Here is a 24,259-nt window from a genome sequence, read left to right as displayed (position 1 = left end):
GAAGGAGGTCCTAGGGACATGCAGACCCTCGGGAGTGGAAGGAGGTCCTAGGGACATGCAGACCCTCGGGAGTGGAAGGAGGTCCTAGGGACGTGTGGGTCCTCAGGAGTGGAAGGAGGTCCTAGGGACATGCAGACCCTCGGGAGTGGAAGGAGGTCCTAGGGACATGCAGACCCTCGGGAGTGGAAGGAGGTCCTAGGGACGTGCAGACCCTCAGGAGGTGCAAAGAACCAGACACTGCTGGCTGTGTTAATGCTGTTAGTTTAATGTCGACTGTTAATGAGGACAAATTGCTTGGAGAGGAGCACGCAGTGTTGCTTGGTGTGGCTAGCCTTGCACCAAGGCCCCATGCCTTCCAGCCTAGAATGGCAGGGCACTAGATAGAACGCCCCTCACTTTTAGCTGCCATTGGCTCATTCTAGCAGTACGAGATCCAGGATGAGATGGGACTGTGGAGTGAAGAGTGGAGCCCAGTCCTGTGAGCTTCTCAGGACGGAGCCCGCTGTCTGTGAGCATGGCAGGGGGGCAAGCCCTCTGCTTCCTTCCGGCCTTGGGAGCCCTGTCTTTCTGAGACACAAAGTCAGTCTTTCCATTGAAACACAAGAGTTAGGAACAGAGGTTCCTTCACGTGGGAACGGGGTAAAGAAAGTGACTAGGGGTGCACAGTAAATACAGGCTAGCACTGTGCAAACCCCATTGGCAGTGATGGCCCGGGCTCTGGGAATGGGGCCTCTGACCTCCCCAGACCCGTCATGTTCTGAAGTTTCCGAGCTGGGCCAAGCTGAGGATACAGTTCATATGTTCTCCCCATGTCAGCCGTCCATGGAGGAGGCGGAGCTGGGAAGTGGGGGCAGCAGCGCCCCGCTGTGCCGCTTTAGCAGAACTGGTAATTGTTGGGCTGCAGCAGGGGCTGGGCGATGTCCCCTGGCTCACAGCAGGCCAGGTGCTCACTGGAGCTCTCCTCCTCTGGCTCGCTGCCGCCGCCGCCACTGCCACCACCGTCACTGTCACTGCTGCTGCTGCTGCTCGGCAGGTTAGCGTAGTCCTGAGTGGGGAAGAAGCCACACAGTCAGCAGAGATCCTTCAGGCCTAGCCCAGCCTGCTCTAGCCAGCCAAGCAGCTCTTCCATCCTTCTCACCTGCTCTTTCCTGTCCTGTCGGGCCTGCTTCTGAAGGAGGAAGCAGATCTGCTGGAAGGTAGGTCTTTTGGTAGGCTCCAGGTCCCAGCAAGACTGCATGATGCTGTATCTGAAGACAGAACAAAGTTTGCCCATGTCAAGCTCCTCGGGGCACATCACTAGGGAGATCTACCTAGTGAAGGGCCCCCAAAACTAGTCCAAAGTAAGGCAGGAGCTAGAGGTATGGCCCAGTGGTACAGCACCTGTTAACATGCTTGAGACTCGTTGGTTCAGAGTTTAGTATAGGACCTTAACACACTGCAGATGGAAGCCTGGAGCCTTCTAGACAAAGACCAGGGCCACGTGCTCATCTAACCACCACCCGAACCCTAGAGATCCTTGTGCCTCCCTGGGTGCCTTTGCGTACATGTTCTTTGGCGCAAATACAGGCTGGGCCATCTGGTATCCGTCCTTCACCAGTTTGTAGAACTTGCTGTTCACCAGGATGCCTGGGTAGGGATTCAGACCTGCAAGGACCAGGATCCTAAGAAACCACACTCGATTTCCCCTTCCCCACCCACGTGCATCTCAGGCAGAGTGTTAAGGTCCCATCCCAGCTGGAGCCCTAGAGCAGAAACTACCCACATACCCAGGACTCCCTAGGTGAGGCATTGGGCGGTAAGTAGTGCCTAGGCTTTGAGAGCCAACAACCTTCAGCCCCTCATCATCAACCTGGTTGTCCCGTTAAGGACTCAGCACAAGGGCCCTGTACCTACTCCCCAGTAAACGGGAGCTAGAAGGTGACTAGCGGCATCTTCAGTGGCACTTGACAGGTAGCGTTCTATGTAACAGCCACTGCAGAGCAGAGGCAAGCAAGGGAAGGACTCGAAATGTGCACTGTCTGGAGGGTCTGAGTCACACACAGGTGCTGTTGTGCTGATTCAAGAGCCCTCTCCATCCCTGGGCGCTTGTTCTGTCTTGGACACCAGGTATCTTTGAGTAGATTTCATCCATGAGGTTCAAGACACCAATGGAGGAGCCTAAGACAGGTCAGCCCCTGGCTGTGCTGGAAGCAGGTTTAACCACTCACCAAGGGAGAAAATCTCCCAGAGGAGGATTCCGTAGGACCACACGTCACTCTGAACTGTGTAGACGCAATCGAAGATGCTCTCTGGGGCCATCCACTTTACGGGCAGGCGGGCCTGACAAGACAATCCCTTGGTATCACTTGGTGCTGTGGTTCTTCACAGCCTGCCCCACCAGCCACGCTCCCTCTCGGCACTCACATTGCCCTTGACAACATAGTTGGAGTCGTTCATGATGTCCCTAGCCAGCCCAAAGTCCCCAATCTTGGCCACGTGTCCGCTGGTCAACAGCACATTTCGAGCTGCTACATCCCGATGGATGCACTAAGGAAAAGACAACATTAGACTATTTTATCTCTCCGATGCCCAGGACGGGGAGCATGAGGCCCGGGGTCCCTGATGAGGGAGGAGATGCAGATTTTGATAGTCTACTCTCTAATCCTGTCCAAACCTGTGCAGGCCTGAGGTCTGAGAGCATTTAACGTGGCCAATTTAACATTTATAAAGCCCCACAGCCTTGTCTCCTGCACTCTCCTCGCCCTCTGAGCAGCGGTAACAGCTGGGCTGTCGCTACCTCGAGTCCCTGTGCTGTGAGCATTCTGGCCCACATCGTTCCTAACACCAGCAGCTGCCACCTCGGAGCAGACAACCCCAGGTGCTTCCCCAAGCATTTGCACACATAATAACCCCTAAACAATTGGTGAGAGTACCCTTTTTGGTAGGTACAGGTCTTGAGGCTTACAGAATCTGAATTGTCACGGCAAAGAACAGAACCAGTAGTCAAACCTTTGCCCCTCAAGTCTGTTCTCGGGGCGGTGGCCTGAGTCCTTCCTTACCTTCTGACTTCCTTACCGCTCAGCCAGTCAGACTGTGTGCTTCGAGAGGAGAGACAACTGTTGTCTTGCTCACTCTCCTGAGTAAGACCGTCGTTAAGCCCCTTCATGGCCACAGAGGGGAAACAGGCATTGGAAGGCTGGGGCCAGGCCTCTGGGAGGAGCCTGCCTCAACACTGTTCCCTCCCACTGCCTCTGAGGCCCTCTGTACGTGGCCCACTTACCCGTCTCCCACTCCATTGCTTCCCACTGGGCCCCCTCCCCTCCCCTCCTCCATTCCCCCAGCCAGCAGGAAGTCAGCCCCCTCCCACCCAGACTCACGTTTTTAGAAGCAAGGAAAGCCATGCCCTGAGCCACTTGGCTGGAGAAGTGGAGCAGGTCCCAGAGCTCCAGTGGCCGGCTGGCCTCTTTGTCCAGATCTGGGAAAAGGCATCAAGGCAGCCCTGTCACACCCTGCTCCTCCTCAGCCCCAGTTCCCAGACCCCCTGGGCCCATCCACCCTCCTCTCCCCTCATCCGGGTACCCCCTCACCTTGCTCAAAGAAGGAGTCATTTGAGGAAGTAGAGACAGGCCTCATCTCCACATAGGTGTCTACACCCTGACTGGAGAAGCCACTGTCCCTGCATAAGAAGGAGAATTGGGAAGTGATCAATGCCCACCCATCACTGCGCAGCCTGGCCCAGGCACTGTCCTCCAGATGCCCCCTGGACTCCCTTAGTCACGCAGCGGAGGGGAAGGAACCTAAAGGTCAGCCTGAGTGTCCCTCTCTGATAAGGAAGGCCCCCATGCCACAACCTACTTAAGCAATCACGCCCTGCTTAGCCATCCCCAGTGCCGGAGACGCCCCATTCTGTCATTGGATGCCTCTGCCTGTTGCAGGTCTTTGTTGCTCCGAATACCCATGGGCCCCTGGGGTTCTCTTCTCTGTCCTCAAAGACAGGAAGACGTTGTCTCTCCGGCAGCCCTGCTGGAATGTGAGTACATTCTGGGCCCCTTCCCTGATCTCTCTGTGCAGCCTCTCACCAGCTGGCTTCTCATTAAAAATCACTCCAGGTGGGTGGCACTGTGGCTCAGGATAAAGGCACGTACTGTCTGAGCCCAATCCCAGGGACCCATATGATGGAGAGGGACCCAGCTTGTACATATACATTACAAGTAAATAAATGTAAAAATAAAAATTTAAAAACCACACAGGAAGGGGCCCGGAGAGATAGCTCAGTGGTTAAAAGCCCTTGCTGCTCATTCGGAGGATCTGGATTTGGCCCTACCTGAACGCCACTGCTGATGCTCAGCAGCCAGCCAGATCTGGTTTGCCAGCAAGCTGCTCAATTTTGCCCATACCCTCAGGCTCCCAGAAAGAGAAACTAGAGTCTCCGTTAAGATCCATCCATGCATGGCACAGCCACCATCTCCTGGTTCTGGAAACCACACTTCTGTAATAGCATAACTTGGGCCCACAGGAAGGATTGATGCCACCTGCTCCTGAAATGTCCCACACTGGGGATGTTTTGGTTGTCTGTACACTCGAAGAAGGAAGCTAGGGAACCTCCTTCTCCTTTGGCTCTCCCAGGCTCAGCAGCGGCCAGTGCCTTCACTGTAAGCATGGTGTACACTCCCCTGCTTCTGAGAATGGCCTGAGCCCAGCAGTCTAGCTCTAAGGCCCAACCCACCATGACCCAAAACTGAGACTCCAGCTTAAAACACAGCAAGCAGGCTTAGCCCAGGTTCCCCCCCCACCTTCCCATTCATGGGCAACATGAAACTTGTTTCTTCCTCTCTCTGCTTCCCCCATGTGGCTCTGTCCATAGCCTCTGGTGGCTTCCAGGAATCACAGAACAGCAGAAGAGACCCCAAGAGGTTCAACACTCCATTGGCTCACCCGGGGAAACCAAGGCCTGGGGGGACCAGGAACCACGCCACAGGCCAGGCTATTTTGCTACCTCCATCCAACAATTAATAAACTCTGTCCTCACTTCCTCATAGGAGTGTGGAGACAGGCTGGCCACTCCTGAGTGGACTTTGTGTCCTGCAGCCCCCCCACAGACAAGCTGTGACAAACAGGAACATGCATTTCCCCCGAGTCCTCCCATCTCTGGCCAGGCCTCCACGTATGGGCCCGGGAGAATCTTTCCACACATGAAGGTGATGGGTTCATGAACCCGTCGCCTCCTACGTTTCTGGAACATGCTAAGTGTTCAGGTATTTGTCGAATGGAGGGAATGTGTTATAAGAAAGCAGAGGAAAGTCTGGGGTAGGTATTCCTCACGACACAGGCAGGATATGTGTGACCTCCTTTCTGTCCTGTCCTTTGCCAGGGAGCTACCTGCGCACATATTTCTTCTCCAGGTGGATGTTCTTGTAGCTGGAGTCCCCCTCGGGATCCTGACCAGGACTCAGGCTGGGTCCCAGCATGGCTTCCGCTTTCCTTCGCAGGAAGTTGAGTAGGTCTCCGTAGCAGCAGTATTCAGTGATGACCAGGACCGGCCCTGAGGCAGCCAGAAGTGAGAGTGAGAGAGATACACCCAGGGCGCCACTCCCCATGTGAACAGGGGTCTCTGAGTTCTAATCCTGCCTCTGGGAGCAGGCTTCTCGGCGCTTTAATAACCCTATCTGTGCAAAGCCAATGGAAACTTAAAAACTCTCAAAAAAGAGTCTAGCCCAGCCTAGTGTGATGATGCTTGCTTGTAATGCTAGCCCTCAGAAGGCTAAGGTAAGACTGTGAGTTTAAGGCTACCTTGGGCTACATAGGAAATTCTAAACCAGCCTGGATTACAATGAGACTGTCTCAAAAAAGAAAAAAAAGAAAGAAATTTTAGCTCAAAAATTCATTCTTCAGAGGAGAATGTCAGTTCAGTATAGGACAAAGCTGTTATAATGAAAAGGAGAGAGGTGACTTGGAGTCTTGGGGCATGTACATCTGGAATAGGAGCTTCTTAAAAGGTAGATCTAAGCCAGGCATGGTGAACACCTTTAATCCTAGCACCTTGGAGGAAGAGGCAGGTGGATCTCTGTGAGTTCAAGGCCAGCCTGTTCTACAAAGTTCCAGGACAGCCAGGGCTACACAGAAAAACTGTGTCTCAAAAAAAAGGTAAATCCTGAGGGGTGGGGGGAGAAAGGTAGATTTGGGACTCATGTTAAATTCCCTGTAAGTGGGTTCAGGGAGCTGCGCATAGCTGCATCACCCACCCATAAACAGCTCCTGCTTCGTCTGTGAGTCCAGGCTAGAAATATCAGAGATTTGGAGGCAGGGATCCTGCCTACACTTCCAGCAACCGAGAAGGAGAACTTGGAGCCAGATGTCCAGGGACCCTTGGCTCCCCAGGACCACGCGTCCCCATTCCTGCCCAGCTCTCACCTCCATGAGTGCAGGCTCCCAAGAGGTTGACTATATTCTCGTGCTGTCCCAGGTGACTCATGATCTTCAGTTCTGACATTAGGGCCTCCTTCTCATCGGCATGAGCCGTGGCTGGGAGATGGAGTACCCAAGAGACCCAGAGGGATCGGAATCCAAAAGAGGGAGGAGAAATGGAGACACATAGGAGGGAGAAAGACAGGAGGAGAGAGGGGAAGGAGAGGAAAGATGCGCCTGTTATTGAGCTCATCTGGGGTGGAGGAAGCCGAGTTGTGACAGGGTCGTTCCCCGAGGTGGCCTCTGTTCACCCTAACTCCCCTTGGGCTCAGTCAGAAGGTCCATTCCTCCTCAAAGGTGGATAAAGACCCTCAGAACCAGGAGTCACAGGGACCCTGGAGCTGACTTGGGAAGTCAAGTCCCAACTTAACACCCCCCCACCCCAGGTCCCAACAGGTTTAAAGTGTGGAAAGCGCCTCTTGTGACGGCAGAGCCAGCCAGCCTGCTGGCAGCAGACACCACTCCCCAGTCCCCACCCCCCCACGCTGCACCTCCTCCAACTCACACTTCAGCATCTTCACGGCCACCTTCAGCACGGCATCTTCTTTGCCCAGACCAAAGGCTGTGGCCTCCACCACCTTCCCAAAGGCACCAGCGCCGAGAGTCTTACCTATCGCACACACATGGGCTCCTTAGGTCCCTGAGGCCCACTGGGTCCCTGCAGCCCCCCCATCAGCCCTATGACGGGAGATCACAGAGAGGGAGGTCCTCACCGAACTGCAGGTTGTTCCGGGGGAACTCCCACTTCTCATTGTAGGGCAGCTGGGTGGGGTCGATGAAGGTGTAATTGTTGCCCTCGTAGCTCTCAATGATCTTCCAGCGCACCTGGTACTTGGGTTTCTGCAGAAAGAGAGGGGGGCATGGGGCTGATGGGCTGGCAGACAGACTTGCATTCTCCCCTCCCAAGAGTATGAGAGGACAACGCAGAAGCTCTCAGCCTGCTGTGAGCCGAGAGGGACCGTGGCATCTTGTGGGCACAGCGTCAAAAGCTAGTCCGTGCTCGATTCTGCCTTACTGTGTGGCCTTCCCTTCTCCAAACCTCAGTTTCCTTAGCTGTTCGTTCAGAGACTTGGATAAGATCATTTCTGGAGGCCTTGATGCCTCTGAATTTGATAATTCCTGGGCCAAGGTACAGGGTACACGCTGAGAACTATCCATTCGTTCACGAACCTGTCCATTCTCTCATCCAAATAATTTATGTTGATGGTTCTGCGTGCTAAGGATTGGACCAGGGCTTCCTTATATATGCATACGTACGTACTGTACAGCTAAGCTATCCTCCAGACCTACTTTTATTTTTAACTGCAGTCAAATGTACAGAACAGAAAAGGTATCATTCCAAACATTTCCAAGTGTACACCTTAGTTAGTAGTAAGTGCATTCACCCTGGTAAGAAACCAGTTTCTTACCAGGGTGAATGCACTGGTTTCTTACCAGTCTTGTAAAACAAGCTCTGTACCCCAGGGAATAGCAATTCCCTTCCCCTCCCCCGCTTCTAGCCACTGGAAGATGTGACTCTACTTTTCCCTAATAATTTTACTGTTCTGGGTATTTCATACAGTATTTTTTGTGACTGGCTTCTTCACTGAGCATCACTCAATCATCTCATTTATGCTGAGGTCAGAATTCACTCTTTTCCAGGCTGAATAATACAGCCATGCAGTAAAATAATACATTTTATAGAGTATTCATTTCTATCATGCATGAGCAATTCATTATTGAACAAAACAAACTCTTGACCCACGGGCCTAGCATTTGAGTGTCTAAGAGAGGCATTCAACCTAAATATATAGATAGGGGGGCTGGAGAGACGGCTCAGCGGTTAAGAGCATTGGCTGTTCTTCCAAAGGTCCTGAGTTCAATTCCCAGAAACCACATGGTGGCTCACAGCCATCTGCAATGAGATCTGGTGCCCTCTTCTGGCCTGCAGGCAAACATGCAGACAGAACACTGTGTACATAAATAAATCTTTATATATATATATATGAAACTGTCAAATAATGCCGTGAAAGATGTGCCGGCTGATGCAAACAGTGTCAAGTCTGTTATGGGGTGATCAGCCACCTTCTGACTGGAATTGAGGCTACAGGAAGGAATCCACATCTTGTACTGTCATCTTGGTCAAAAGTTCCTGGTTAGGGAGGTTGTTAACCCCAGTGGGGACTAGACAGCTGCTGTTTTGCTAAATGGAGATGACGTGCCTGTCAATAAACAATTCTGTTTATCCCCAAAGACCAGTGCTGTTCTTAGCTTTGGTCAGAGAAGCTACTGTTTGCCGCCGTCAGCAGTAACTGCAGAAACTCATGACTGGTCAAAATGCCGAGAGTCACTGTTGCACTGTTGCACGCTCAGCCATAAACAGGACATCTGGATTCCTCCCAGGCTCAGAGGACACCGTAGAAAAGAACCTAAGAGCTGGGGTGAGGCGGGGCGTTGGGGAATACTGTCTTCCAGGCGTGGCATGACTATTGCATGCTTGAATTCACAGCGGCTGAGTAAGACCTGGACAGCTTGGGCCTGTCAACAGCAGAGGACGGAGAGGCTCCCAAGTGCCCCCTCCCAGAAGAGCTTTAGGCAGTTACTGATTGTGCGTGTGGGAGAGACGTTTCCCTCAGTTGTATAGTTCACCGCTGTAAGTAACTTCTCACCTACACACTCCTGTAAGCAACCTCAGCAAAGCATATTGGAACATACATACAGACTCATACATCTGTACGCATGTACACATACATATTCACATGCATACACACACACACACACACACACACACACACATTAAAATGAAAGAGTTTCGAGAAAAAAGGGGACCAGCAAGTATGGGAGGGGGGAACAAGAGAAGGTAATGAAGGGTGAATATGATTAATAACATCAAGATACATTATGTACATGCTTGAAAAAATGCCCATATTGAAACCCATTATTATAGATATAAGTAATAGACACTAACACATGTTTTAAAATATTTAAAAACATCACCAAGCCAGCAAAGCAGGGTGATGGGACAGAGAGTGGTGTGAGATGAGCGAGGAGAGTCCACAAGGGGCCAGCCAGAAGGACTGTCCAAGTATAGAGCACACAAGTGCTGAGCAGCTTGAACGGGGGAAGATTCTGACAATCTCAGGCAGGTGACTCATGCGCCTTAGGAAACGAGAGGGGAGCTTCTACGCAGGAAGGTCAGGAGGGCTGTAAGACGTGGGCTATCTCCTAACTCTAAGGAGAAGGAAGAGGGGCTGGGGCAGAGCCCTCTGCCAGAAGGGGGTGCCTGTATGTTACACCCTTTCACTGGCTCCAGTTCCCTCTCGGGTTCTCTGGGGCCCTCTGATACAGCTAAGATCCTAAGATCGGTGTCTGGAGAGAAGACGGTGATTGCTTCACCTTATCCTGCCCCCGGGGCAGGCGCATGACACCGGGAACCGGAACTGCCCTGCAAAGTGCTGAGGGGAGGTCCCATTTAGGGGAAACTGGAAGCTGGGCTGGGGTAGTGGAGGACACTGGACCAACAGACCAACTCGATGTCCAGTCAGACCCTGGGGACAGGGACGAGGCCCTGGGTGCTTCGGCAAGAGGAGCTGAAGGATGCGTGAGCGAGAGTCAGGGAGGAGGTCACCTGTCGCTGAAAGCTTACAAGCAGAAGAGCTGTTACATAACTACACGGAGGAACTTGCAGCTGGACATTTGAGAGAAAAGGCTATAGTGAGACACGTGGAAGAACACCCAGTTGGTCATGGCGGCACACACCGTAATCCTAACGCTTGGAAGACGGAAGCAGGAGGTTGGGGTGTTCAAGGCCAGCCTTAGCTACAAAAGGAGTTTGAGGCCATCCTCGAAGTTATAAAGACCCAGCCCCCAAACAAACAAACAAACAAACAAACAAAACACAAAACATCACCAGCAACAACAGCAACAAGGCGCCTGCATGTTATGGCTTGGGGAAAGGGGCTGAAATGAGACTTGGGGGGGACTCCCTTGGGCTGAATGACACTCCCCACCTCCCCCGTCCCTTCCATCTTGCATCTCTAGGAGTCTCCGTGGCTGGGACTGTTTTTCTCCGAGCTACTTCTGCTTCCCTGTTTCTCTGCAGCTGGGCTGAGTCAACCCTCCCACCTCTGCTAGGGAAATGCTGGGAGGGATGAAGGGAGGAGGGAGGGGGGAAGGGAGATGTGGCTGGAAGCTCGCGTGCATGCTTGCACACACACACATAGCTGAATCCACGATGCTCGTGCGGAACCCCTGCCAACCTCAGGAATGCCTGCTATCCCCAGGGACTTGGGGTGGCCATCCTTGTCAAAGTCGGGTGGCCTGCAAGTTTTCTTCCAATCAGGTGTGGTGATTGGAATGCCAGCTGCCGGGGCTTCCGGAGCCTTTCCTGGCTAAATCCTCACTGCCTATCAATCCACCCGTTTCTCACACTAGTCCAGGTCCTCCCCTGATTTCCTAACAGGGATTGAAGAGAGGATGGAAACATCAGACCTTGGCCACCCTCCCGATCAGGCCGGCCTCTGGCTCTGTGGGATAAGTATTGAGCCTGGGGAAGGTGGAGACCCGAGCACTTCCCACTGGAAGCTCTACAGACCCTCCTGCCTCGATTTAGGCCTGGGCCCAGAATCTCTCCAATGGCCTCTTTCTGACTCTGTCCTTCCCTCCTCTGCACCCATTATTGTCCCTTCCTTTGTCCCCGTCCCCGGGGACAGCTGACTCCCTCCCTTTCCTCTCCCCCTGTGCCTTCCCTGACTGTTGCAGTTTCTTTTGGGGACAGAAGGCGATGATGACTCAGCCCGAACAGAAACAACCCTTCCAGAGACAGACCCCTGCTCACCCAGACCTGGGTGATAGAGACAGGTGGGGCCGAGTCACCTGGGAGGAGGCTGTCCAGAAGAGAACCGCTGCCTGCCCTGACTCTTTCAAGATTTTCCCTCAGGGGCAGGCACCTCAGCCAGGAGACATCAAAGGGTGTAGGGAAGAGGGCAGCCTCAGGCTACTGCGGGTCTCCTGGCCTTGGACTGCTTAAGAGGCAATTAAATTTCCTGGGCGGGAAATGAGAATGCATCTGGAGTAGTATATTCAAAATAATGGCACTGTAGAAAGAGCTGAGGGGCTACGGACCACCATCAGGGGGCGCCAGTCAGCCAAGGCAGAAAGGCCTGTGGGATCCTGATACTGCTCATGGGATACCAGAGAAAGTTTCTAGTTCCAAATAAGGAAGGATTTGTGGCTCTCCAAGGACTAGGTAGCCGTGACAGTGACTAAGCCATGTCTAGGTGGCAAGCAGCACCCAGCAACCACTTCAGTGTGTGGTCAAGGAGATACCAACCTCAGTCACGCTCCCATCCCAGCATGCATGAGCTAACTGGATCTGCAGCCAACTTCCTCCTTGCGTGGAAGCACAGGCTCCACCACGGAGTGCTCTCTTTCTTCGACAACCCTACCCCTCCTCTCTACACACAGGATGGAGAATCTTGGTGACAACCTGCCATCATGAACCCCGCTTTACGGAGAGAGAAAGGAGCTTCAGCCTACCCGCTGCCTTGTGGTCCCATTGGCAGAGCCAGGCACAGCTAGGCACCTTTTAGGCATATCCTCACTTCTTCTGCCCCTGAAGGTAAAGCCTAGGATTACTGCCTCAGGGGCTCCTTGGCGTTAGCCCCTGTCGACACACACAGGACGCCTAATGAAGGGCTCCAGTTGCATGACAGCATGTCAGAATGAGCAGGGGTCATCCACATCTGACTCCCTCCCTCAGGGGCTTGGCCCAGCTCCACTGCCCAGCTCACCTGCTTGTATTTGTACAAGAGCAGCAGCAGCAGTAACAGCAGTACAGACATGACAGACATACAGGCCACCACCACCGGCGTGAACAGGGACTCATCAGGGAGCTGCCTGGATCCTGGAAGAGGGGGGACAGAGAAGTGAGCAGGCGGGGAGACCTGTATTCAGTCCCATCCCTCTGCCAGGGCATGAAAATCCTCTGTAGCAGGCTGGCTCAGTGCCCAGCCACTGCTTGCATGCAAACCCCAGAGGTGGGGCTTTACCACTTACACCTGTGGGCAGAAAGGTCTTGGGCGGGGTGTGGGGGTGGGTGGGAGGGTGTTATACCCAAATCCTCCTCAGCTTTCCTGTAGCTTCCATGTGGCCTTAAGAGCTCAGCAGCTTTCTGAGTCCGAGACCAGCTCAGGGGCCCCGGTCTCCCCTTCCTGACCTCTAATCCTAGTTATCTTAATGTGGTAGGAAGGACACAATTCATTTCCATGCCCAGCTAGGAGCTTGGATCCCTTAGTACATGAGTGACACCAAACTAGGACTTCTCTAAACAGTTCAGGTATATCATCCTTTCAAAATGAAGGAAGGAGGGGCTTTGTTGCCAGTGAGTGAGCGGTCATGGAGATGATGGCTGGTACAGTGCCAGCATTGGTCCCAGCGGGGCTTCACTACTTAAAACTGCCACCACCAGCAGTGACAGGTCATTCTCGGACAGCAGGGGCCACTGGTCTGGCAACAGCTTCTCCAGGTTAGTGACTGGAGGACTTAAGTGACATGATCCTTGAGCCAAGCAGAAGCCAAGGGCCTGCCCTGTTCAACCTGGATTGAGAGCTTCACCCAGGCCCTGCCACAGTAATTGCCAAACCCCAGCAGTTTACGGGCCTGGGGAGGCTGTGGGCTTCGGAGTGAGACTGGACCTGACGCCGGCTTCACGTCAGCATTGGGCAAACCCTTGCACAGTGACCCCGAGTAAGGACTGTGTCTCGCGATCGGGCAAAGGCAGGGATCAAGGGGAGCTGGAGAAGGGTGGAGAAAGCATCCCCTCTAGACGTGGACCTGGGACGAGCCGCATTTCTTCATTCAGCGCCTCTCTCCCTCACGTGAGTTCGGATGCAGGGGGAAGCAGGAGCCAAAGGACCAGACTAGTGGACCAGCTTGCTGGTCTCTCTCTCTGTGTCTCTCCGTCTCTCTCTCGGTCCTCTCAGTCTCTGTCTGGGTGTCTCTGCCTCATTCTTTTTCCTCACTCCCTGATCTTGCCCTTTCTTCTTCAGTCCCCAGGGGGGGACTCTGGACCTCTCCATGTAGCTATCTCTGGAGCTCTGTGGCTTAGGACTAGCCAGGGATACCCAGTGGTGGGACTCAGCATGGCTGGGATCTTCTCCAAGTAGGAATTCCTGGGTGCGGGGGGTGGGGAGGGTAGATTACCTAGAGAGAAGGCCTGGTGGGCCTCGGAGCTGTTACCCACTTCGTTGTGGGCCCTGCAAGTGTAAGTTGTGTTGGGCTTCAAGGTCCCAATGGGCAGCTGGCTCTGTATGGTCACTTTGTGGAAGGGCTCCTGACTCAGGACTTCAAAGTGGGCATCATTCCAAACCTGCAAGGCCTGGCCTTCATCACACCTAGAAAGAACAGGTTTTGGCTCGGGGCTTCAGGGTCTCCCACATCAGCATGCCTCTCCCACTCAGGGGTGCCCCACCTAGATGCTCAGCCTATGGAGGGAAGCCAAGCCCACGGACCTGTTGGTGTGGCCCCTGCACTGCATCCATGTCACATTGGGCTGAGGGTACCCAGAGGCATAGCAGAACAGGACATCAGAGCCATTCACAGGCATCCGCGTAACACTGACCTCTGGGAGATCTGAGGAGGAGAGGAAGGATGGAGGAGGGTAGGATCAGCCTTAGGGGTGACGTCTTTGTCTCTTGACCGACCACCTGCCCTGAGCCTTCTACCCTCACCTTTCCCAGTATACCCAACCCTGGGCAGCCTGTCCCTGTCACTCACATCGCAGGGTGAGGTCAAAGGTCACATTGTTCCAGCCTGCCTTGTTCTGTGCCATGAAGGAGTACTGGCCAGCCTCCAGGGGCTTTACACGGTTCAGGATGAGCTCCGATGTGTACCTGCAAGACAGTCAAGAGATGCTACTGTTGTGAGCCGGCATCTTGCGCAATTTTAAAGTTTGTTAAAGTTTCAGGGCACAGAGGCCTTGTCTGAGCCAGGTCCTCAGGAGTGTGCTGTTGAGACAGGAGAAATCACCTACCCCAGGTCCTTGACTATCCTCTCAGGGTAGTCTTTGTTTCCCGGAAGGTTTATTAGAGATAATGTCTGCAAGGTCTGGGAGATATATCATCACAAGTTTCTTCCTTCCTACCACTGAACTAAGCGTTCACAAGTACCATAGCCCCGACTGAAAATCCCTAATGTGCTATCCCGTCCCGGGGGATGGTGACAGGAACAAGAGACAGGACTGGTTCTGAGCTGTGTAGCTACAGAAACCAGAGGCCAAATTCCAATGCTATCATTGTTGGCTGTGTGAGTTTAGACAGACGTTCAGCTGCTGTGGTCTTCTTCGGCTCAGAGTGATTCTGATGGGTTTTGTTTTGTTTTGTTTAATTCACAGGATTGGCTTGAGGGTTGAAGGGATGAGCATTCAGAACGCTGGATAAGAATCTGACTCATTGGACTCATTGTAGGCACTTAATTTAATGGTGTTCTTTATTATAGAAAAGTCTAAAAATAAATGCTGAAGCAGAAAGTCACTTTTGGCTGATCCCTGGTAATTTTTCTTAGTCTCCAATGAATAATTTGTCCATTATGAGTGTATTTGTTGTTGTTGTTGTTGTTTGAGACAAGGTCTGATATAGTCCAGGGTAGCCTCAAACTTGCTGATATAGCCTCTAGAGCTGGCCTTGAACCCCCCATCCTCTGCCTCTGTTGCCCAATGAGATAACAGCCATCTGCCCCCATGTCCAGCTAGTGAATGTATTATTCAGGTAACGAACATGGTTGTTATCTCAAATCCATCTTGGAGTGGAAGTCACAGTCATTTCCTACATTGGCATTGGACATAAAAAGGATAGGAGACAGGCTGGAGAGATAGTTCAGAGTTTGGGAGCACTGGTTCCTCTTTTAGAAGTCCTGAGTTCAATTCCCAGCAACCCCATGGTGGCTCACAACCATCTATAATGAGATCTGGTGCCCTATTCTGGCCTGCAGGTGTACATGCAGACAGAACACTGTGTACATAATAAATAAATAAATGTTAAAAAAAAAAAGGACAGGAGATGAAGCTAAGGGGTCCCAAAGGATCTTGAGAACATGCAGCCCCAGAAACAGTAGAGGAATGCACTGGGCACCCTGGAGACACAGGGCAGAGGGGACAGGACAGCTTGACACAGAGGACTAATACTCCCACAGTCAGGGAAAGTGAGAGGAGAAAAAGGAAGGGGATCCACCCAAGGTAGAGATGAGCAGCGCAGATGGGACAGGACCCAGGCATCCTCATTTCTGGCTGAATACACCCCCCCCCAAACCCACGCGCCACCACACACACACACACACACACACTGCCCTCGGGCTGACAGGCAGTACCTGTATGTGGTGGTCCTTTGGATGTTAAAGTCAAGCTGGTGCTGGTCTTCAAACCATGGCCCTAGGTAGGTCCAGTTATAACTCTGTAGGCTAGGGTAGGCGTCTACACTGACTGTGAGGGTGAGGCTCTCACCCACACTCACCTCCTGCGAGAGGCTCTGCTCAGAGGTCAAGTTTAAGTAGGCGCTTTCTGAAAATCAACACAGGGAGGTCTGGTGTTGGTGGGGAGATGGCCTCTTTCTGTTCACTGGACCATCCACCCCTTGACCCAGGATCTGAGCACATCCATGTTCCAGGCTCACAGTCACCAGCCCCAGCCAGTACTCACCTCTGTTACCTATCATTCTACCATCATTCATTTATCCACTCAACTGTCCAAACCCTTCCCACAACCTCCATGGCCACTCCAGTCTGGAATGATCACCTTGGACCACTTGAGATGGGACCACTGGGATAGCCTCCTAACTTACTTCCTCCTCTTTTTCTCCCTATAGACAGCCCCCCATGGAGCGCCAGAAAGCCCTGCTCATCTGCCACACCCAAGTCTGACCATGATGTTGCTTTGCTCAAACCCTCTGACTGTTTCTCACCTTCTCCAAGAAAAAGGGCCTAGGTCCTTAGACCGTGTCTCGGGGCCATCGGACCCACTACCTGCCCAATTTACCTCTCTGACCCCCTAGCCCCACAGGCAAACTCACTCCGTGAATACAGCACACAGACCTATCTTAACAGCACAGCAGCTGCTCCACAAACTGGAGCTCTCCTGCCCAAAGGGTCTGAGCTTGAGCTTGCCCTCTGCCAACTTCAAGCCTGAACACACATCTGGCCAAAAGTTAAAAGAGCATATGCATTTTGTGCATTTACCGAGTGACTACTGAATGCCTGCACTAGGAGGCAGATTGGCTCAAGCTCTAACAGAGGGATGAGTCTGTCTCTCTTCCCTTCGCCTGGCGGAGTTCTGAGAAGTTCCCTGTGTGTGTTCCGAGGCCAGTGATTCATGCTTCCCTCCTCTCCTCCCCTCTGACCCTCAACTCATGGTCCGTTAGCGGGCCACACTCCTAGACCACACTCAGAGCCCCTTCCCCCGCCGCCCTCTCCCCCCCCACACCCCCCGCAGAACTGCTTTGTTGTGGGGTTCTCAGTCTGTGGAGCACTACTACTTCCCTCTCGATAGCCAGGCAATGGGAGGGCATCTTACGGCCATCACTCTTCATCCCCACGGCTGGCACCCTGACCACCTTCTCCAGCTCGCCCTGCGTCCACTACTGTGGCTGCCCCGGGCTCCCCTCCACCCACCACCAGGGGGAGTCTTCTAATGTGGCATTTGCTCACAGTATGGATCTCACCAGGGCGGCTGCTTCTAGGTTTTCTAAATACAGTCAGTGACTCTCGACAGCCTCATTTTCTTTCAGGTCAAGGAACTGAGGCACAAAGAGCCTGATCAACATACTCTTTGGCGGAGCCAGGTTCAATGACACCCAGAAGTGGGTGCTCCCGACTCCCCAGTCCCCTCTGTACAAGCTGAGCCATGTGTAGACCTCAGTCCCCCCTTTATAAACCCCATGACCTCTCAAAAAGGGTGGGATGCAAATTCTCCACCCACTCTGTTACGGCTCCTTTGCTCCCTGGCGCCCGTCTCGTCTCCCCTTCCCCCACAGCCATCACTTACACCTCTCCACATCTCTGGTGTGCTCAGCTGCATTTGGTGTCTCAAAGATGCTTGGGCTCCTTTCCCTTGGGGCTCCCACATGCTGTTCCCTCTTCGAGATGTGCTGTTCCCTTCCCTTCTCACTGAGGCCGAACAACTCCACCCTCAGGCCTCCTGTCCCAGCTTGGAGGCCCCAGTTAGAGGGACCATTGGCATTTAGGGGTACTGATGCTGTCCTCACAATCCCAGCAGGGAAGCACTGTTTGTGTGACCACGTGACACAAATACCCTACCTACGCTCTCAGGAATGAGTGAGCCAGCGTGGACTGCAGTTGGGAGCCGCTGGGCCTTCCCAACACAGAACAGAACTCTGTTAGCGTAAACCACCACCCACGCTCTGCAAGGACTTGGAGGAAGTTGAGGGTCTAGGAAGTCTCCCTAGGATGGGGCTCCAGGACCAAGCCATCCTATCTCCCAACGGCCACAGGTCTCTCCACCCCCACCTGATGCTCACCCACCACCTGGAAGTTCATGGACTCCCAGTGTGTGCCGAAACTATTGCTGGCCACACAGGAATATTTGCCAGCATCTTGGAAGTCCACGGCATCGAGGTTGAGGGTCCGGACTTTTTTATAACAGTCATTTTGGAAGTCGCTGTATATAGGGACTTCAAGCTGTAGATAGAAGGAACAGAAATGACATATCAAAATTGTTTAGGATCTGAATTCAAATCTGCCCCCTTTCAAATGATGATCGGCCTGCGCTTGGCAAGGGACTAAACTCCGAGTCTCAACTGCTTCATTTATAAAATGGGATGAATACTGGTCCCCTGCCCCTGGGTTAAAATGAGAGTGGATAGACTCACACATCAAGGCTCAGGGCTGGACCTCACGGACAGTGCACCTTGGGGGAGGAATCTAAGAGGAAACCTTTCCATTCCTTCCTGGGGATCCTCATCTTCCCTCTTACTAAAGTCTTTCTGAACTAGACAACATGCCCCGGGCTTCTGAGGGAGACTAGGAATCCTCATGCTGTAAGAAGTGAGTGCTGTATAAACTGTAGCAAAGGTACAGGGCTATAACCCTGAAAGGGGTTAGATTGCCATCTCCACCCTCTCAGGCCCCCCTTCTCCGTCCTCGGGGCCACAGCCGTGTGTCCAGCCCAGAAAGCCAGTTTGAAGTGAGGATGCCTCCGTGCTGAGAAGATGACAGACCTCTCCACGTCATCTCCTTCCCCTGGGAACTGACCTCGGTGTCTCCACGTTTGAGGAAAAGATGGAATTCAGGGTTCTTGTTAGTGGCAGAGCACACAATCTGGGCGGCCTCCCCACGAATCCGCACCAGCTCAGTAGGCTTCAGTGTCACATTTGGGGGCCCTGGGAGGACTGAGGCCAGAAATACAACCCATGAGCGCTTAGGCTCACTGGCGCTGTGCCCAGCACCACAGGGTCCATTACCCTGGTTAGCTAGTCTCATAGTCAGAGTCCCACCCAGCACACCTCACCCCACTTGCCCTGGAGAGAAAAGAGTAGTTGAAAGAAAAGAGAGAATCGTTTCTCCGCTCCGCTCTGCCCCCTCCACTCCCCCCCCCACTTACCCACCCCCCACCCACCCCCACACCCCCCACACCCCACACCCATGGTTGCCAGCTCTCCTTCCTGCCTCCATGCCTGGACAGGTTTTTTTCCCATCCTGCCTACCTTCGTGCACTTCAAGACGGATGCCAATGGAGAGGGATTCCCTACCATCCACCATAGCTTTGCATTGATAGTCACGGCTGTCACTGAACTTAACCTTGCGGATAATGAAGCCTCGCTGTGGTGAGAAGGAGTAGGCCAGTCGGACCGGCTTGCCCCCCGCACGCACCAGTGAGACCCTGGGCTCCAGTTTGGGGTCTGTGATTAGGCAAGGCAACACAGCTTCCTGGCCCTCAAGCACCGTCACCTTCTCGGCGAGCAAATTCCAGGGCCGGAGTGGATCTGGGAAGAAGAGGATTCAAGGTGGCATCTGAACGCCTTTAGTGACAGACAGGGAGGCTCAGAAGGCTGAGCCTGTGCCCAAAGTCATACTGTGTACTAGGGTCACTCAGACAGCATTCCAGGTTGGCTTCTCTACCCTAGGGCACTTGTTGCTGTGTGGCCTCAGACAAAAGACTCCACCAACCCCTGTGAGCCCCTGGAAAAATGGGGGATAATCATAGCAGCTACCTCACAGGGTGATTGTGAGGCCTGCGCTAAAAATTGTAAGCGCTGTATAGGTGCTTGTTCACGGCCAACGCTCAAACTCACAGACTTGGATCAGGCTTAACTAGGCATGCTGATGCCGGAAGCTAGGCCTCTTGCCCACTACAGAGAATTTGGAGTCCTCACCTTTGACGTACAAGTAGATGGTGGCGCTGCCCCGCAGGGAATCTTCAAGCTCAGTACAACGATAGGTCCCAGTGTTTTTGAAGGTGGCGTTTCTTATGGTCAGGATGCTTCCGGGAGATTCAGGGTCCAGGGTCCAGTGGGGGGAGATGGGGCCGTCCCATTCCACACTGCCATTGCCCACACATTTCAGTGTCACTGTTGTACCCGGCTCTACAACCAGGTCTGGGCCACCGGGCTCGATGACAGGGGCCCCTTGACCTGAAGGAGGTGACAGAAGACAGAAGTGAGGCCTGGGGGGGGGGTACCCCTGCTGTCCCCCAACTGGGCTGGACCAGGCTCTGGCAGGAATAGTTGTGGTACTTGAATGAGTCTGCACCACCCAACCCTTCGCTCAGCTCCCAAATGTGTTGACATCTGCCCTGGGGACTCTCCTCTGAGACCGGCCTGGGAGCCTCCCTAGCCTCATGTATAGGCTTTCCCACAGAGCCAACCGGGGGCCCAGCCTTCTGCATCCTTTCCCACCCCAGGAGAGGACCTCATCAATCCCGTGGACAAAGCAGGCTGTGACTGCTTGAACCAAGCCCAGGGCCCCATTCCAACAAGCAAATGGAGAAACAGATGGCCAACTTCTGACTTCCTTCACTCGGAAAAGACACGAGTTCTTAGCCCAGTAGAGAGAGAGAGGCTCTCAGTGGCTCCTGCCCACGTCAGGTCCACGCACTGCGGGATGACCTGAGGCCATCCACCCTTCTCACTTGGTCTCCTCGCCTGCAGATGCAGACGGGGTTCACCCTTCCCGGCATGTTAGGTTGACCAGATGCCGGCAAATCTTTGCAGCATCACCTGTGGCCAAGTAAAGTCTCAGTACGTCACGTCTACGAATGAGACTGCTGAGGGACCCACTCTGCTCTCACTTCTCGGGACCTGCTGGCTTTCCTGGCAGCCAATCTCTTTTAAGGAAAATTTGCTTGAAGGAGGAAAGGAGAACTTAAAACCCTTGTCAGGTCTTAAGGAAGGAGGCTGTCTGTGTCTGTAGTGTCAGCAATTTTCCCAGGCCTGAAATAGGGGTGAAGGAGGGAAGTGAGAACTGATTCACAGCCTCTGAGGGGCCAGCAGGCACCTTGGGGCTGTGTGGGCGGAAACACATTGCTGGCACCCGGCTGGCCCTGGTTTCCGCACAGCCTCTGGCCTTTCTAGACTGGCGTTCTCACTTCTGCTTCCCTGCCTTCCCGGCCATTGCTCCTCTCCACACAGTGAGGGACTTCTGGAGAGGCGGACAGCGTGCTGGGGCTCAGAACACTCTGTGCAGAGAGGCCTGCCTGTGTCACGGTCCTGTCTGCTGACCCCCACAAGCCAACCCTTCCTACTCCAGCTGGTGATACAGACACCGAGCCGGGGCAGCCCCAAGGGCGTCAGACCCTCAGAGTACTCCAGTGTTTCCTACAACCACTCCTCAGTGGGTACCCCCTCCCCGACACACACCCCCAAACTCAAGCCCAGAAATAGAAAGTCATTTCTCCCAAATGAATTCAGCCTGGTTTAATGTCTGCTCTGATTTCAAACCCACTGGAAACATGCAGTGCCCGAGCTTCCGATCAGCCAGATGTGAAATAGATGAGACAGTTCGTAGGGTTGTGGGTTTGGTTTCCTGTGCAGTGTGACTACCAGGAAGAGGGACAAGCTATTTCACCCTGGCCTGGGCTCACATGGACTAGGACTAGGGACCCTGACAATCATTTCCAGATGGGGAGAGGGTTGACCCTTGGGGCTTCAGAATCTCTCCTGTCTGGTGGGAACAATCCCAATGTCCACCTGGAGGGCAGCAGAGCATGAAAGGCCTCCTGCCCTGGCCTTCCGCTCCCATGCCACATCACTAAAGTCCCTTTTGAACCTGCCAGGTGGCACCTAAGGAGTTTAATCCTTAAGGTCACAGGATACGACCTTGGGTTCTATGACCCTGCTCCTGCCTTATCTCCCAGACACTTTCCCCCTCTCCTCCCCAAAGCTACTTGGCTCTGCTTATCTTGGTCTCCTGTCTTGACCTCCAGATGGGCTCAGGGAGAGGCTCCTGCCTTATTCCTTCCTAGCCTGTTGCCCTGGATGTTTACGCAGAACAGGGATGACATGCTCCACATTCACCACACGGCTTTCTCACTTCCTGCTGGCACAGTTGGCAGGAAGGGATGCCCACTCATCCCTGCCTTCCCTTGGATGAGCACTTGATGGCCACTGACCCCCCCCCCATACCTATCCATTCTTCATCTCACACGTCCCCTCTCAAATTCTCCCCTTGACCCAGACCTCCTCCATCAGCTCCAGGAGTCACCACCCCCCCCCAAACCTCCGGCACTCCTGACCACCAGTCAAAGAGAAGAGGCCAGTCTCTCTCTGCCTCTAAGTTCTTCAACACTATTCCTACCGCCACAGGAACACCCATGGTCCCACCCACCCCGCCCACTCACCAATAACCTTTTGGGCTAAAACCTTAGGCTTCCCACTGCTGCCGCTCACCTCCTCTTCCTTCTGGAGCTGGACATTGAACTGGGACACGGACACACACACACACACACACACACACACACACACACCACAAACGATCCTCAAGATAAAGACTGAATGAGCAGTGACTCAAATCCACAGGACTTTCTGGAGTGCGAGAAAGAGTCATCTTCTTAAGAATGGGTGTGTGTGTGTGTTCTAAGGTGTATCAATCACATTTCCTATTAAGGAGCGTGCCGGTACACAAGCCAGCGAGACTGACTGAGCCAGGAAAGAGCCTTCGGTGGACTATCGTATCACCAGGGGCCAGTACCACCAACTCCCCAGGGACCAGGGTGAGATGGTCCTTCCCCACCAAGTTCCATCCTTCTAAATAGGCAGGTGGCATGGTCCAAAACCTGTGTGCCAGGTCAGGTAGAGCATGGATGTGCTTGTTGGGCCACTGTGGGCCATTGATGCCAGTGCCCGAGAAGTTGGGGAGTAGTGTCTAGGAAGACAATGGCTGGGGAGACCCTCTCTGGTCTTCTCTACCCCCGCCCCCCACCATTCTTGCCTGCTCAGTCACGTACTTTCTCGCTCATGTGTGTTCACTTCCAAACCCCCTCCAAATTCCCCACCCTCGAACCCTGGGCCACAAAGGCCAAACTCTTATCTTCCACCCTGACCCTTTCCCCAAGCCTTCCAAGAAAGGGCCTTTCTGAGCCAGGTCCTGCCTAACTAACCGTGGCCTCCTGGGCTGTCCGGCTGTGGGACCACTCAAGGAAGAACTGCAGAAGCAGCCTGAGCAGCCCCGACTCCGAGATTATCTCACATATGCAAATCTCAGAGCTGCCCAAGCCCTCTCAGTGTCTGTCTGCCTTGGAGGAGATTCCCCAGTGATTTCCTGTAGGCCCAGGAAACATCCGCGAGCAATGGCCCTGGAGCTGCGGCCATTCCCACTCTCGCAGCTGCCGATGAGCAGTGTGGATAGTGGCCCCCTGAGAGGCCCGGAGACAAGCGCAGAACGCACTGTGAGTCAAAGGCTAAGCTTAGCTCACTCCATCGCAGCGCGGGCCAGGCCGGTTCCACTCCACTCTCCCCTCGTTTTCTCTCCAGAGAAACACAAATCCGCACTTGCGCGCGACAGAGAAACAAGGCAGAAAGTAGGGGCGTCAAGTGCGGGGCAGAGACGCTTGCTAGGAGTCCTTTCGTGGGCCCTCTCTGTAATACCCCCACGAGCACCCCGTGTCTGCTCTTACCATGCCAAGCTGCGGCCAGCAGCAGGACCAACGGAGCCCCCCACTCCATGGTCTCCTCCTCGGGGCAGCGTGGGCTGATGCAGGTTGGAGGATTGGTTGGGCACAGGGGTCCCAGCTGCCAGCTCTGCGAGGATCAGGACAGCTGAACAAGCTCTTGTCTGCTGCACTGGCTGTCAAGCTTGTTTTCTTCTTCCTCCTCCTCGTTGGCCTGGTCCCTCTTCCCTTTTTTTTTTTTTCTTAAAAACCTAGGCTGAAAGGGAACTACAGAGTTTGGAAATAGTGGGTCTCTCTAGAAGAAAACAAAGTATCACCCCCAGAGGAAGAGACAGAATGCGGCAGAATCTGGAGCAGGGCTGCATTTATCCCTGCAGGGGAATGGTTAAGTCGGAGGGACTCAAGAAGCCACCTCTGAGGAAACTGGAGAAAAATCATGCCCAAGAGAGACAGCCAGTGAGTCAGGAGCACAGTTTCCCAGATGACCAGTGAGTGTCCACCTGAGACATGTTGGGTTGATTGGCCCTAAATTCTTCTGACCTTTCTCATCTACCTTGCGGGCTGTAAGCATCAAGATAAGGATAACTGAGGAATTGGGATTTGACGGTATCCAGTCTCTACAGAAGCGACTAGAAGTTTCCATCAATTGCCCTAAACCAAAGTCATGCTGGGTTCTAGAGATAGCAGACAATCACCCCATGTTGAGATTGTCCCCCCACTCCTCTT

General features: G+C 53.6%; 1 protein-coding gene across 2 annotated transcripts; it reads right to left on the bottom strand.

Moving 5' to 3' along the window:
• Window positions 1–245: 245 nt before the first annotated feature.
• Csf1r (colony stimulating factor 1 receptor) lies at window positions 246–23,755 on the bottom strand. 2 transcript variants are annotated; one of them, XM_006985139.4, is made up of 21 exons: window positions 23,540–23,755; window positions 19,803–20,060; window positions 19,134–19,412; window positions 18,682–18,818; window positions 17,949–18,108; window positions 15,787–15,976; window positions 14,200–14,315; window positions 13,935–14,055; window positions 13,627–13,817; window positions 12,216–12,328; window positions 7,158–7,284; window positions 6,950–7,054; window positions 6,391–6,501; window positions 5,359–5,521; window positions 3,567–3,655; window positions 3,357–3,454; window positions 2,404–2,526; window positions 2,208–2,319; window positions 1,545–1,644; window positions 1,139–1,247; window positions 246–1,045 (listed from the first exon to the last, which is right to left on the bottom strand). In XM_006985139.4, exons 1-21 carry the CDS (start codon window positions 23,586–23,588, stop codon window positions 875–877), a joined length of 2,922 nt encoding a protein of 973 aa, XP_006985201.2. In that variant the 5' UTR covers window positions 23,589–23,755; the 3' UTR covers window positions 246–874. The 2 variants fall into 2 exon arrangements, with proteins under 2 accessions (XP_006985201.2, XP_076411443.1); XM_076555328.1 differs by lacking the exon at window positions 23,540–23,755 and adding an exon at window positions 22,314–22,485.
• Window positions 23,756–24,259: the final 504 nt, after the last annotated feature.

This window comes from Peromyscus maniculatus, chromosome 19, assembly GCF_049852395.1.
Source record: "Peromyscus maniculatus bairdii isolate BWxNUB_F1_BW_parent chromosome 19, HU_Pman_BW_mat_3.1, whole genome shotgun sequence".
NCBI classification, from domain to species: Eukaryota; Metazoa; Chordata; class Mammalia; order Rodentia; family Cricetidae; genus Peromyscus; species Peromyscus maniculatus.
Note: the sequence above shows the minus strand (reverse complement) of the source record. Positions and strands in the feature narration are given on the sequence as shown.